This window comes from Alligator mississippiensis, chromosome 5, assembly GCF_030867095.1.
Source record: "Alligator mississippiensis isolate rAllMis1 chromosome 5, rAllMis1, whole genome shotgun sequence".
Lineage (NCBI taxonomy): Eukaryota > Metazoa > Chordata > Crocodylia > Alligatoridae > Alligator > Alligator mississippiensis.
The window spans coordinates 130357675-130373727 of record NC_081828.1 but is presented as its reverse complement, the minus strand read 5'-3'; the positions used below and the strand labels follow the sequence as shown (position 1 = coordinate 130373727).

Below are 16053 nucleotides of genomic sequence, written 5' to 3'. Positions count from 1 at the left end.
GATTGTAGAATTGGGCCCCAGCTTAATTTTTTCTGACAAGTAAACAAGAGTGTGTTAGCTCCTGCAAGTGTTTCATTCCTGCAGTGATAAAAGTAGAGTCTTAAAATCAATAAAATGCTGCAGAAAATATGTTTGAATGAGACTAGATTTGGCATTTCAGATTTCACTGGCAATAGGTGAAATATCTGTGGGCCTGGTCAAATAGATTTCTTAACCACTTTAAAAAGGGCAGAAGGCTGCTGCTTCAGTATGCATCAGATATTGGGATTTGTGCATGGACCTGTAGTGAGACAAGTAAGCTAAATCACCCTAACTTTCACCACAGAATTAGATTGTAAACATAAGACAAGTTAACAGATGGGTACAGGCAGATGACTGTGTGAACACAAGGAAATAGTAAAACAGTGTTGACCACTATGCTACATACAGAGTTCAGCAACACAACTGCTATCAGCATCATTCAGAGAAAGCTAAAGTAAACTAGAACAAGCATAAAGATTCATTTAAGGTATTTAGTATAATCAAGGGACAGAATTATTTAGAGCAGCATGCTGCTACTATGCAGGCATTGAACTCCCCCTTGAAATACTTGCTTTTTGTATAATATTTAGTGTGTCTTATAAATAGTACCTAGATCAGAAGATAAAACGTCCTTTGGATTTTTTTTGTCCACCAAAAGAAAATATTTCATGAAACTGTCATGATACAAAGCAGAAAAATACGTAGCTCGTGAATTATAATATGGGCCTCCATGCATACAACAAAAATCTCTTATGCAAATATGTCTACCCAGAAGTATCATGTCATTCCCAACATGGAGCAGGGCATGACTTCCCAGTGGCTCTTTCTGCCTTTATTTAAGAACAACTGCTTTGAATAGCCATACCTGTGCTGTCCAAACAGGAGATGTAGACAGGTATTACAACTGTACAGATAATCAAAGGATACTTCTATAAGCAGTTGCAGTGAAATTGTTATATCTGTGTACTTGTCTTTGATCCATGTGTGTAAAGTGTACAGTAGACTTGGTTCCTAGGCACCACTGCAGTATAGGTAACAGCAATGATAGGACTCTGTCCAACTCTGAGACAGAAGATTGAGATAGTGAGAGGTGATTAGGTAGGAATTTCCTCGATTGATGGTGAATAAACAATAAAACTGTTTTGCTGAGAGACGATTTACGTACCACGCTACAACATGTGGATGGGACAGAGGTGCCAAAGGAAGCTTCAATACCCAAAGTCTGCAGATAGGGAGGGAAGTGTGTACCTATTCCAATGTTTATTCCAAAATTAATCCAATTGTCTTTCTTTTAGCCTACTGTGTAAGGCAGAACATCTTGAATTTTAGGGACCATAATACTGTGTTTTGACAATCAGGATAATTTGCAAAGGCAAATGTTAAGGCCAACATTTTCAAATCTGTGCGCCAAAAGTAAGGCACCTTATCAAAGGTGACTTGTTTTGGAGGTGCTGCGCACTTGTAATTCCTCATTATTTCTTTTGCAGTGGTGATTCTCAGAGCCTTTGAAGTGTATGCCCACTTATTCAGCTCTTGGGCATGGATTTAGGTACATGTGTTTGAAAATTAGCCTCTAATTTATTATAAATCATTCCAGTTTGTTGTGCTTCTCTGTTTGGTTTTGTTTACTTACCTTTTTGGAAGAGAGAACATCCAAGCTGTTAGCAAAAATTGTCACTCGCATTTCATCATTACCATGCAAGAGCTGAAGAAGATCTGTTCCTCCGCCTCCATGCACTGCAGAGCCCCTGTGCTGAGACACCCTGCACCCCAGACAGCCTTCCTGGCTGGCTGGGGCACAGGGTGCCTCAAGACAGTGTCTCTGAATGCCTCAGTGCAGGGGCTCTGCTGCAAAGCCCCCAGGCTGAGGCATGTGGAGCCCCTGTACTGGGGCACCCTGCACCCCATCCAGCTACTCTTTAGTTGACTGGGACACAATGTGCCTCGAGGCAGGGGTCCACATGCCTCAGCATGGGGGCTTCTCAGCAAAGCTCCCACACTGAGGCACACAGAGGCAGGGGAGCAGCCAGCCCAGGGCTGCCTGCTCCCCCATCTCAAGGCACACTGTGCCCCAGCCAGAAAGGGTGCAGGGTGCCTTAACGCAGGGGCTCCACAGCGTGCGGTAATGCTACATCACCATAGCATCACGTCCATAGAAATGTGCTTCAGGGGATCTCCAGAGGCACATCTTTAGAAGCAGGGAAAGCCCATGTGGATCCCGACATGGAGGCACAAGACCCAGGGCATTCCTGGTGCTCTATGCCTCCACGCTGAGACCTGTGCGGTCCTGTACCTCCATGCTGCAACTTGCACTGACCTGTGCTTTGTGCGGAGGCTTGGGCCACGTGGTTCCCGGCAAGGAAGTGCAGGCAGTGCAGCAACCAGATGATTCTCAGCATGGTCCCAGCATGGAGGCACAGGGCTATGGGAATTCCCCGTGTCCCGCACCACCCCACATGTCCTTGCTGGGACCTGTTTTTACCCAGAGTGAGCTTCAGTACCTAGAAAATATATCCTTTCTTGTGGAAGACACAACAAGAGCAGAGCAGACGCAAGATTAATTGATGATCATCATCTACTTTTATTTTCAATTCATGCTGAACTTGAATAGGATCTCATAGCAAAACCTCCTGAGTACTAATTAGCACAGAAAGGCTAGAGCCATAACTTTCCTCACCAGTCTTCTCAGGCAAGTTTTGCATTTCCTTGTGCATTCTCTGCACAATAATCTGAGTTGTAATTGTAATTTATAGTTAAAAATGGTCTGTATCTATTCCTACACTGTACCTACACCCTACCTTCCTTTTTTGGTATGCCTAACTGTGCTATCAGAACCTCTGTTTGAAAGCCTTCGCCCCTAGAAGAATGACTAGAGTTAATATTAATAATGACATTTTTGGCAGAGTGGGCAAAAGAGAATTTAGGGAAAAAATCACTTTAGGTCAACCTGACATGAAAGGCATTCTTTATGATTCAAACTCTTTAACACTTCTTATGCCAACCACCTTTTTTCTTAAATTAAGATCAATTCAGATAAAAAAATACACATTTCAGTTTCAAAATACTTTGTTTAAAAAATGTTGAAATAAAATGTTCTGCTCTTCTGGACCTGGCCTCTTGCTTGCTTTTTAGGGGCAGAATTATCTACCAGGTTTCAAGCATCCTAAAACTGCAACATTTGGCAAAATGGTCATCTGCTGAAAAATGTTGCCCACCTCTAAGAATGACAGATTACTTTTAGTAGCCTGTGCCCCTGCAAACAATCTTCAGCCATTCTTGAATCTGGTTTATCTGTTAGTCAGGATGAGTCCAAACCATCTCGAATATGCAATGTGGATGCTTTTTGAAAATTGGTGTAGAAGTTAAGAGGCTTGATGGAGACTTACTTTGGACACTTAACATAGCAGTACGTAGTTTGGAGCCAGTGTGTGCCTTGTGTATTATAAAGAGGAATTTACTTACAAGCGAACACCTGCTTTTATAGAGTTTGTTATTAAAAGCTGTCAGTGGCAAGTATTGAAGTTAGTACGCTATTGATAGACTAAAATCCATTCCTGTACAGAGGGCCAGCACAAGAGAGATCCACCTCTTAGATTCAACATAAGCACTGTTTGCGCAGCTTTGCGCCGTGGCAGTATCGTAGCCAATGAGGTTAATCCGAGGTGCGATTATTGCTAAACATAAGCACTGTTGGAAGGAATGAGTGTAAGTCAGGTGTTACACAGTCCTCCATTTTCTTTTGTTGCATGCTCGGCCTCTAGGTTTAGCCTATAGTACCCCTTCTCCCCAACCCAGCTCCAGTGTAAGGGGATCAAATTCTGTCTACTCGAATCACTTGCAATGTCTCAAATGCAATCAGTGAGTTTGAAATAGCTACCTTGATTTTAAAAGAATAATATTTTCTTTTACTGATTTAGGCAAAGACTACATCCCCTGAATAATAATGCTTTCCAGTTTGCTCAAATGTGTAGTGTTTAAATTAAATTTGCTTGGAACCCTTCAGTAATTTCTTTCAAAAAAATGTATCCTTACCTAGAGCCCATAGTTGGGGGTTGGTATTGCAGTTTTATTTAGTCTTTTCTTAGGAAGATTTCCACTGAAGTAAAAGGGAATTTTGCTGGAGCAAACAAAGCTCACAGACATGAAAACAAGTTACCATGAAGTAACAAGAGAAGGAATTTACTGAGAATCTACTACTCTGTGATACGGGTAAAGGAAAGCTAACCCACGGTAGTTTAGCTCTCAAGGTTACAAGACCAGGATATATTTGAGGAAGCGGAGACTTGTTTTTGTATGGGATATCAGTCTGAGTCTACTGTACATTTGAAAAAACAGCAGTTAAAGCATTTTGGCATGTCAGAATGTTACTATTCTTTTGAATATTTTCTTATTAATCACATACAAATGAATGTAGGCCAGTCTGATAAACTGTCAACACCAGTTGAATCATTAAAGCATCTGAAAAAAAAACGTTTCACGAAGTAGCAGAACATTTTCTTCTTTGGAGTAGATGAAATGTGATGACAGTTGCCTGAATCAGGTAGGTTGGATTTGGAAGCTACCCATAAAGCAGGACATTTTCAGCAATCTTGATGCAGATTATGGAATGTGCAAGTTGCAAGCCATGTATTTCTTATCTGAAATGAGGACACAATTGCTAAATTGATAGTTCATGTGTTAGTGACAAGAAGACAAACTCTATGATTTATGATGTTGTAATAATAATATGTTCTTGATTTTACAATTGCTTTTATTTATAGATTAGAAATGGCATGGGGGGTTTTTCAGTGATTATTAGTTCAGTTGTCAAAATAGGCTGTAAATTCATTGTAGGCTGTTTTGTGAAGACATCTTTTGTATTCTGCTTTTTGTTTCCTAATGCAACAGTGTTTGAGACAATGAATTAATCCTTAGTTTCACATCCAATCCGGTTTAATTCTAAAGGTTGTAGGAAGTCACTGGGGGGTATTGTTTTAGACAAAAGGGAGGATTAAGTAGCAGATTAGAGTTTGGGCTGGATTAGAATATTTCCCCAGAGTAAATCTTGAATGACCCGAGTTCTAGGTACCCTGTTCAACCATGACTTGAAATGTTCTCCATCTGCTAACTGTAGTTTCCTGAGTGCTCCCTGAGGTCAGGAAGCAGCTAGAGAAAAGTTAATTTCTGAGACTAAGATGGACAGAAATTGCTATGGGGAATGAATGGGCCCCATGCAGAAAAGTGGTGGAAGCATATCTTTGAGGCAGACCAAGAAAGTGTGGCTCTCCCTGTCTTGTTGGCCATCAGACAGCACTTTTTGCTGGAGGACAGGGTAGGAAAATGAGCATCTACTAATGCTTGATTAGAAAACGTTTCCAGGGCACAGCAGGAGAAAAAATTGGGGAAAGCAAAGGGGAAGGCTTCCTCTGAGGGTCTGTGTGAGAAAAGTTAGGAATTAAAATCAATTGTACTCTAAGTTTTCAAGAATATACTGGTGTTGGTTCCCTTTATATATGGGTGCCCAAGTTGACATCCTCAGCTGTATCCACTGACGAGGTTAGAACCCCAAAATCACTGGCTACTTTGAAAAATTTGGCCTTCACACATATGCATAAAGATGTAGCCTGTATTGTGAATTGATCAAGTTCTAGTTTACTGGGAACAAAATTATATTGGCTAACAAACATGTCTAGTATTATGTGGCTGGCAGTCTTAAGTAACAACTGCTGCTGAGCTTAATCAGATCTGTCCTTTGGAATTGTTTGGAACTAGTGAGATGAGTAGGGTGAATCAGATTTGACGTAAACAGTCTGTAACAATTAAGTCAAAAGTCAAAGAATTAACTGAAATAGCTAAACAACAGCACAAGTGGCTTTTATCAGGTATATACATTTTTTATGCTTTACATGTAAAATTAAAACTGCTAGTATATTCATACTAGCTGTTATTTTTGCACTATCCCAAGTACATGTTATAATTCATTCTGCTTGTTGAAGATGTTATTGGTTTCAGGGGAAAGCTGAGTTTACCGACTTTTGGTTTTCAAGGGAAGTCTTTATTGAAATCAGTTGATATGTCCCTAGTTTGCTGTTAGACTGTCCCTCTTCTTACTCTTATTTTTCTCCTGTAGGAGCTGTGGTTACAAGAGCAAACAGCTACCAGTCTGATAGCAGTGGATTTTTGGAGGAACCATCAGAGCCTTCACCTTTACAGGTAAATGAGCTAATGATACTCTTCCATGAAATTTGTGAAAAGTTTGCATTGCTGGCCAAATTAGTCCCAACCCTCCCCCTCCTTCCCTCAAAAAAATCAACCAAATGAAAAAAACACCGGGTTTATGAAAAAAATAGTAGCATATTAGATACAATTTCCCTGAGATTTCTTGTGAAAACAAGGGAGCTCGATGTAGGTAAAAAAAAAAAAAAAAAATCATCCCAGTGGAGTATAATGCAAGGTCAGAAACTTGATGTTAACCTCATCCAATCTAATCTAATGTCTCTAACATTGTTGCATCTTTAGCCAAAGCCATTAGCTAGTATTCAGGGCCTTACAGGTAATATCCACTAAAATGGAAAAAAAAAATCAGTCACATGAATCAAGTATATTTTGGAGGGATTATCATGTTGGTTCATCAACATAGTACACAATAACCAATTTCCCTGAATATAGTAGGAAAGAAACCATCAGCAAGCAGTTTCCTTAATAAAACATTTCGAGTGTACTTGTCCAGTAGGCTGTGTGCTCAAGAAGGTTGGTTTATGTTCTTTCACTAGGTCATGTTCCTGACTTCTTCTCTCACCTGCTGCGTCCGGCATACCGCTACAGTTCTAGTTCATATATTAAATTGATTTAATAGATTTCATAGATTTCATAGATTTTTAGGGTCAGAAAGGACCTCAGTAGATCATTGAGTCCAACCCTCTGCCTTGGGCAGGAAAGAGCACTGGGTTCTCACAACCCCAGCCAGGTGTTTGTCCAGTTAGTTCTTAAAGGCCTCCAAAGTAGGGAAGAGCATGACTTCACTTGGTAGCTTATTCCAGATTCTGGTAACCCTTACCGTACAGAAGTTTTTCCTAATGTCTAGTCTAAATCTGCTCTCTGTTTGTTTGTGGCCATTGTTCCTAGTTACTCCAAGGGGTGCCTTAGCAAACAGAGTATCTCCTATTCCTTGCTTCCCTCCCCTTCCCTTCCCTCCCCCCCCGCACCCCTGACAAACTTGTAGATGGCCACTAGATCACCTTTCAGCCTTCTCTTTTGGAGCCTGAAGAAATCCAGGTCCCTCAATCTCTCCTCGTAGGACCTTACCTGCAGGCCCCTAACCATAAAAGTGGCCCTCCTCTAGACCCTCTTAAGGTTATCCACACCCCTCTTGAAATACGGATCCCAAAACTGGATGCAGTACTCCAGCTACAGTCTTACCAAGGCTGGGTAGAGGAGAAGTATCACCTCCTTAAACCTGTTCATGATGCACCTGTTAATGCATGATAAATCGCAATTAGCTCTATTGATCACTTTGTGACATTGTTGACTCATGTTCGTCTTGGAGTCAACTATGACTCTGAGAACCCTCTCTGCTGCTGTACTGCTTAGAAAGCCATCTCCCAATCTACAAGTGTGTTGGTGATTCCTCCTCCCCAGGTGCAGTACCTTGCATTTATCCTTGTTAAATTGCATCCTGTTTTGTTCTTCCCACTTTTCTAGTCTGTCGAAATTTGCCTGAATCCGTTCTTTTGCCCCATAGTTTGGTGTAATTTGTGAACTTGGACTGTGTGCTCTCCACAACCTCATCCAAGTCACTGATGAAGATATTGAACAGCACTGGTCCAAGGACTGAGCCTTGGGGGACCCCACTGCTCACATCTTTCCAGGGTAATACCAACCCATCCACTCACCGGTCACATCCCATTAGCCAATTCACCACCCATCTGACCATGTAATTACCTAACTCACAGCCACTTAGTTTTTTTATGAGAATGGGATGTGACACCGTATCGAAGGCTTTTTAAAAATCCAAGTATATGACATCCATCTCGACTCCTGCATCCAAGCAGTTTGATACTTGGTCATAAAGAGAAACAAGGTTTGTCAGGCAGGACCTACCTGCTATGAACCTATGCTGGTTGCCTGTCGGTATTATTTTTCCTGCTGGGCTTCCACAAATGTAATCCTTAATAATTTTTTTAAAGGTTGTCCCAAGGATAGAGGTGAGACTAACCAGTCTATAGTTCCCTGGATCCTCCTTCCTCCCCTTTCTGAAAATAGGGACCACACTGGCCCTTTTCCAGTCCTCTGGGACTTGTCCTGAGTGCCATGAGTGCTCAAACAGTCTTGCCAGTGTTTCTCCTGTGACACTGGCTAACTCTTTCAGTACCCTTGGGTGAACAGCATCTGGGCTTGCTGACCTGAACACATCATGCCCCTCCAAATGTCCCTTCAGTAGGTTGGCCATTGGTGGGCCCGGTGTCTCTGCTATGCTTGTCTATGGTCAAATTTGGAGATATGTCTTTGTCCGTACTCAGGAATACCGGTGCAAAAAACTCATTTAAGAGCTTAGCCTTGTCGCTCCTATCCATCACTAATTGTCCCAGCCTGTCCTGTAGGGGCCCTATGTTACCATGTGTCTTCTTTTTGCTACCTATATACCTGAAAAAGGACTTTTTGTTGTCTTTAATTTTTGTTGCTAGCTGAGTTCCATTGCTGCCTTGGCCTTCTAACTGACTCCCTGCAAGTGCGAGCCAAGTAGGTAAATGCAGTAGTTCCTGCATTTCTTATAAGAAACACCCTTCAGTTCACATTGGTTAGTTCTGATGTGTTTTACAGGCTAGTGCATTGAATGAAGGCTTCCTAGCTTGGATACGATCAGAAGATAGGTTCATAATCCAAGAGATCAGGAACAGACAAGGTCAAGAAACTGGCCAGGCTCACTCAGTTTTTAGGACCAGCTTGGAGGAATTTAACCTGTTTGCTGCCCTGACTCCTGGCCCTTTCATTGTTTGCATCTGCCTTTTTATATAAAATTGTTTAATGAATTATTCTTCCTTTGCCCACTGACTTTAATGAGTTTTGTAATTGTCCTGGTATCAAAATATTCCTTGACATAGACATTAGCACCTTTAAGCAAAAACCATGGGCGACTGGTGCCTCCCAGGTCTGGGGGGACCAGACTGCCGATGGAGCGGGTGTCACCCAGCCACCAATTGCCAATTGCTGACTGGGGGGGTGGTCCTCCAGCAGCTGATCACCGAGCCAGTGGTGAAACAAGAAGGGCACTTCAGGCGGCACTTCTGGTTTCATGGCTGGTGCTTCCAGGGGGTGCACAGCCGATCTCTGGGGGTGCACATGCACCTGTGTGCACCACCTATGCATTGCCAATGGCAAAAACATTTAGTCAATAGTACAATTTGAGGTTTCTATAGTATCCATGTTCAAATACTTTACTTAAGAAATGATCCCAAAAGCTCATCATAGGAATTTTAAAATTTGGATGTTTTATGTGATAGTCAGTCAGCTTGATTGTAATCACTGAGCCATGTCATGGTGTCCTCAGTGGCCATATGCAGTTCCTGTAGTCCTTCACTGAGCTTAGTCAGTGTGCCGTCATTGACAGTATGCAACATGGTATGTGTTTTGCCACAGCTACAGTCTGGGTTGTTGTGAAGATCCCAATGGTGGAGGTTGGCTGCACACAGACCTTGCCCTGTCCAGAACCTATTCAACAAGGCCCGCTGATGGCATGGCAGGTTGAAGCCAGGTGGGCAGACTGTAGGATCTGTGATAAGGAGCTTATTTGCTGGTAACATTGACCTTCATCCCTCACACCAGGAGATCTCCACAGTGTGGTCCTGGTGAGGTAGTTTGGGCCACAGTGGGTATTGTGATGGTAGACATGTATCAGGTGGATTTAAGAGATTGTCCTACAGCGGCAGGCTTGGATTGCCATAGATCTTCTCCAGTAGCTTGCTAGTTGCAACTTCCCATCAGATATGAGGGGGAACAATGTTGCTCAAGACCGGGAGCCGTGCTAGAGGGGTCAGTCGAAGAGTTCCTGAGGTGGCACACATCGTTGAATGTAGCTGCACATAAGTGAGTTTGGTGTGTGATGACTGGTGAACAGTACTCTGCAATAGAATACAAGATGAGAAGAACTAACATCCTTAGGAATAAGGCTCTTCTGCTCCACAATGACCCAGCCAGCTTGTTAAGGTGGTTGTTGTGTGTCTTAACTTTCATTGCTGTCTTTTTCGCGAGTTCATGGTAGCTCAATGTCCGGTTTAGCATCATGCCCAGGTAGATGGGTTATGCTTCATACCTCAGCCTCTGACCATTCAGGTAGATGTTCCGCTCCTGGGCAGCACTGGCATTGTGTAGGTGGAAACAGTGTAAATTGATGTGATATTACATCCTGACCCAAAATCCACTGAGGTCAAAAAGACTGTCAATTGATATCAGTTGGTTGTAGATAAGACCTATCAGATACAGACCTGAGAAGGTGTGAAGTATAAGGGCTGACATTTTGCCTTTTGCTTTGTCCTTACAAGCAAGATGCTTGTCTTTAGTTCTGCCTGTTAGTCCTTGTGAAAAATGCAAATTATCTTGTCTTCATGAGAGTATTAACTTGGAAATGTACTGTTCATTGCAGTCTTGGTTGCTTGTACATCCACAGAGGCACCAACCACAGACTGTTCCCAAACACCAGACAAAAGAGTTCCTTTTATATTTAAGAATTCTTCAAGATAAACAAATTGTCATTATCCATCACATGAAACTAGCCTATGCTATTAAAAATGTACTCGTTGAATGTGATCTGATTTTTTTTTTTCAGAATCTACCGATGCTAGGACATCTGAACCTTAGATATGATACCCATGACCAACAAACACCACAAAGTACTGATCTCTCTATATCATATCAGGATACTCAGCAGAAACCAGAGGATACTGTTCCTAAGGCAGAGTGCAAGAACAGTTTAAAGGTAGAGGGAGAATGCAATGACCAGAGAGAAGAAACCGATCTCTCGCAAACTGCAAGAGATGGTCTACACCAGACCTGGAATGATCAGTCAGAAGATTTTGTTGAAGAAATGGTGTATGATGTGGATAAGAAGGAAATGGAAGTTGAAGGAGAGTGGCTGGGGAAAGATGAAAATTGTGAACAACAACTTACTTTATGTTTTCAGGGTGATGATCAGGAGGTGGAGGATATTGTCTTCCCAGAATGTGACCATCATTTATACATTAATGCACTTCACAAAAGTCCAGATCCATCTCCCACTGAATATAATGGTACAACCTCCAATGACTTCAGTGGCAGCAGAATCTGTACCAAAGAAGAAGTAAGTGAGAGACCTCTGATTGAAGAGGATGCTCGGGAAGTATATAATGAAAATGTCCAGAAAGATACTACAGAACGTATAAAGGAAAAGCAATGGGATATGGAAATTTTCAGTAAAGCTGATACTCTCATTCCAGTCATCAAGGCCACAGGTGATCAGGAGTTAAATCAGATGGATCTGGATTCAAAACTCTGCTGCTCTTTTGAAACAGGGGCACAAGAAACTGAATGGCAAGTCTCATCACTGAAAAATGAAAATGAGGTCATTTCAGACTGTTATTTTCCAGTACATGACTGTACTGCTCATGGCCTAGAAGAAAGACCTGAATTTAGTTCCTATGAAAGCTCAGAGACATGCTGTTTGGATGAGATTTTAGCAGCCAGTGAGCCAGAAAAGGATGACCCCAGTCAAAACTTAAAAATTAATACTAATCCTTTTAAATCTGTTACGGTTCAGATGTCATCACAGCTGGTGTCTACTATGCAAAATGTTCCTTTGAGTGAAGGCTTTGCTAAAGCTCAGGCTTTAGAATGCACATCCGACAGGTCACAATACTCTGAGGGTGAGCATGTAATTATTTCAGAGCTGGGCACTTTGAAGGAAAATCTCAAGGAGCATAGAGATGCTTTGATTCAAACTGACTCAACCGAAGTGAAAAAAAAAAATCAATGGCCTGATCCTCCATTCCATAGGTGTGGCCGTCTCATAAAATCGGTCTCCCTGGACACTGGACTTTATGGGAATTGCAAATCATCTTGTTATGGAGCTTTGGCTGCCCGGCCTTCTCCATTTTCTCACTGCTGTCATTGTTTCTGCTGCCATCACTGCTGCTTTTTCTGGGCCAATCCCTTAACTGGTTCCTCCAAACATCCTGCAGCCTCTTGTCCCAACCAGGCCAACACAGAATTACAGCTTCTGAGAACACTAAGGCTTCTGCAGGAGACATCAGTGAAGAATATTTCCCCAGTAAGTATAGTCCTCAATAAAGTAAAATATAGAATCTGGTGCATTTCTAGGCTAAACACGAGTTGTTTTTCACTTCGATTGTCAGTTGTTGCTGGGAACGCTTCAGATTGTAAGGTGGAAAACAAATGGGGAAAAAGGGAAAGCTCATCCTGGACACATTGGAGATATAACGCAAACGCACTCTGACTCCAATTAAATCATATTAATCTGCTACTGTTAATATTGTTAATATTTTAATAGCACCTGTCTGACTTTGAAATTAAAAACTGGTCATGGTAAATTTGGGAAATAGGTGTTATAGGTTGAATTGAGAGCTGAGTCTAAGCTGTTATATTTGCACTTCCACTGTCCTCAGGGTGTAAATTATAACAGTTTAGGTTCTCTTAAGGCATACAAATTGTATTTTTTTAACTGTACCAATGTAGTTAAAGCTAGTAAAATGCCTAGTATGAAAACAGTTACCAATTAAAAAAATCATAGCCAAAGTCCAAACTGTTTTAGTGGTGTACATCAGGCCTTTGACTCTTTAAATTAAATTAGATACATTTTAACTCCTTCCTGTTTATCAATATGTCAACTGCATCTTTTATCCATTGTTCTGAATTTAAGCCAGTGAATCTGTGCCTGAACGGGTGAAAAGGCATTAATTTAGACTTAGGTTGGCCCCATAGTTTTGCTTCATTGTTCTGGTTATAGTAAAAAATCTATTGACAGTAGGAGTGCCTACAAATGTAAAAAGAAAGAAAGGTTTATAGCAAAACAAGTCACACTAAACTGGTGATGTGAAGTTTTGAAACCAAAGGGATAATTTATGGAGTCAGTAAACTTATGACACTTACGTATTGTATGGCATGTCTCTGTTCTGTTTGTTTGAAGATACAGAATTCCCCCATTTTAGTGTTTGTGAATGTTGCTATATACTTAGTAAATAAAGTTGACAGCGCATACAGCCCAGTCTGTACATTAAATTGTTCACTGATTTTGATTTCATTCAGTAAAATTTATATGAAATCATAAGGCCTTAATTTTCAGGAAGACCAAACACTCAAAATGATGAATTGTGACTACTCAGCATCTCAAAATATCTGATCTAGGCAGAATAAAGAACATTTTAGCAAACCTAAACATTTGCTTCCTATCAGAACTATGTGCAATGTTTGTAACAAAAATTGACAGCTAGGAAAAAGTCACCTGGTTTTTTGCTTCATTCTAAGCTTCTAAGTGAAGCTTCTAAGCTTGAAATTGTTGAGAAATTGTTCACAAAGCTTTCAAGGCAAGCTGGGCTGGCGAATATTTTTGTGTCCTGACTAACTCATAACATTTCAGCACAAACCCAGGAAGACTTGATGCTTTCAAATGAGTGTAGTTGTTTTCCCTTGGAGGTTCATTTGAGTTTGAACTCAAACTCAACCTGCGTTTTCAGCACAAACAAATGAAAAGCGAAGAAAGTGATAACATGAACCCTTTTAGAGGGAAACCGATGAGTTTTGTGCTGCTGTGTCATAGGAAATGGAAATACCGTGGGACATTTTATTTCAGCTATTTGTTTGAATGCAATGAATGTACCAAGATTCCTTGAAATTGTCACAAGATGGCAGCATTTCTATATGCTGTGGATTAATAGGAGTCCATTGACATTGTTTGACTTTTGTTTTATTGTTCTTGTGCTAGTTAATGGTTAGCCATAATACTTTTTCAATAATTCTGAGGCTGGAGAAATTGAGGAAACTGACTATACATTACCCTGTTATCCAAGATCTCTTTAAACATAGAGACATAACAGTGAAAAACCTGTGATTGTATAAGAAATTTACTGCAGGACAAAGGGGACAGAGTTTTAGCACTCAACATAGTTAACTGCCCCAATCTTAGCTGGATTAAGTGGAAGGTAAACCTCAGGAACTGAACTCTTTTTCATGGTGGCCTAATGACTGTTTATGAACTTTAAAGGAGACTCGCTTTGGTTAAAAAACACGGCAATAGCTGTAGCTTTAGAAGCAGAGCCCAGGTCTGCACCCCAAGCCCTCTCCCCCAGACTGAGGCGTAACCACTATGCTACAGAGTCAGGCTCTATCTTTTTCGTTCTCCTTCTGGCTTTGTGACTGATATTCTTGGGTGTCCAATGGCCTAGCATTAACAGGACATTCTCTAGTTTAGTGGTAAGGGCATTCTCTTGAGGAGGGGGAGATATGAGTTTGAATCTCAGCAGGAGGAGGAGGGTCTAGAGGCCAAATATCCCACTTTCTGGATGAGTGCTCTAGTCACTAAGTTAATGTGGAAAAGGTGGCCAGTTTCACCATGTAAGGTGCCTATCGTCTGGAGGGCGACTAGGCGTTCTAGATCTCAAGTCAATAGAGGTGCCTGAATAAGCTCCTGAGAAGTGGGAGTTCAGACAAATGTAAGTGCTTAGCATGCCCTAGTGGTTACCTCTAGATAACTCTAGGCTTTCTGGACTTGCTTTGTTAAGCATCTGTTTACTTCAGTTTTGCTGTATAAAGAACCTTGGTGCCTAAAGCCAGTCAAAGTATCCCTCCTGGGACAAGGGGGTCTCAGCGTTAGGTGTCCCAGTGACAAAGTATAGGCACATGTATGACTAAGTTGGATCTGGTCCTAAATGCCTGGTTGAGCTGGACCTAGCAAAGAAAATTAAAGCAACTAGCAAATAGTTCTTTAGCCATATAAAAACCAAAGTAGGATGCAAGAAGTGCAGTCACTGAAACTGAAGAAGGGGTGGAAGTTAAAGATCATTCTATTTATAGCTCAAGTACCAAAAGAATAGCTTGCCTCGGTCTACAATAAGGACAAGGCTGTATGTGAGGGTAATGGTATGGTACCTAATAGGAATTAGGATAGGATAGGATAGGATAATAGAAGTTACTACATATGAGCTAGAAGAAAATTAGATTGCTTACTGTAATAATCAAGGGGGCCTAGATAATCTCCATCCCTGGATACTGCAAGGAATGGCCCGTGACAGCAGCTCCGGGATCATTTTTTCAATTTGGGGTGGTACCCTATGACTAGAGAATAGCAAAAATAGTTCCTGTATTTAAAAAAAAAGTGCGGGGAAAGACCTGGGCGATGATAGTCCCATGTGTTTGACCTAATATTATCTGAGAACAGATTTTGAAGGAAAGAATAGTCAAATAGTCATGGAGGAAAACAGGATAAAATGCAATATTGATTTATTCAAGGAAGATCATGTCAGACTGATCTAATATAGTTCTCTGAGAGGATAACTGACTTAGAAAACAGCAGTGCAGTGGACCTAATCTATTTAGATTTAAGCAAAGAATTTGATACTGTGCCTCATGGGAAATCATTATCTTAGGAGAAGAACGTGGGGATTAATACTATAACTTCAAGGTGGAGAAGTAGTGGGCTAAGTGGGACACTATGGCTGTGTCCAGATGGGGGTGGACGTTTGGTTCCCTGGGGACAAGTAGCAGGGACACACCTCATGCCACTGCTGCTTGTCCCCGGGGAATTCCCATGCCATGCACTCTCTGGCATGTGCTAAGTTACCCCAGGTAGGGTAGGGTAGGGGAGGCTGGGGCTGCTTTTTTTCTGTGCAGGTTTTTTTGACCCTGGGATCTCCCAGGGTCAGCCCCGCCACCGCACTGCAAGGTGGCAGTGTGGCTAATGCCTTAAAGTGCAGTGTGTGATACTGCAGATGGGCTTGCGGTACCACATACTGCATGGCCACACTCGTCTGGACATGGCCTACATTAAGTTTTACTGAAAGGGAGTTCTTC

At 41.6% G+C, this 16053-nt stretch overlaps 1 protein-coding gene and 1 pseudogene across 1 annotated transcript in view; both read left to right on the top strand.

Annotated features, from left to right (window-relative positions):
• ITPRID1 (ITPR interacting domain containing 1) overlaps positions 1-16053 on the top strand; it is a 62595-nt gene that overhangs the window by 28361 nt on the left and 18181 nt on the right. The window contains exons 6-7 of the mRNA XM_019483447.2: positions 6131-6213; positions 10823-12298. Coding sequence (XP_019338992.2) covers positions 6131-6213; positions 10823-12298 — 1559 coding nt within the window. The remainder of the gene's footprint in view (positions 1-6130; positions 6214-10822; positions 12299-16053) is intronic.
• On the top strand, positions 3639-3700 carry LOC132251100 (U4 spliceosomal RNA; annotated as a pseudogene).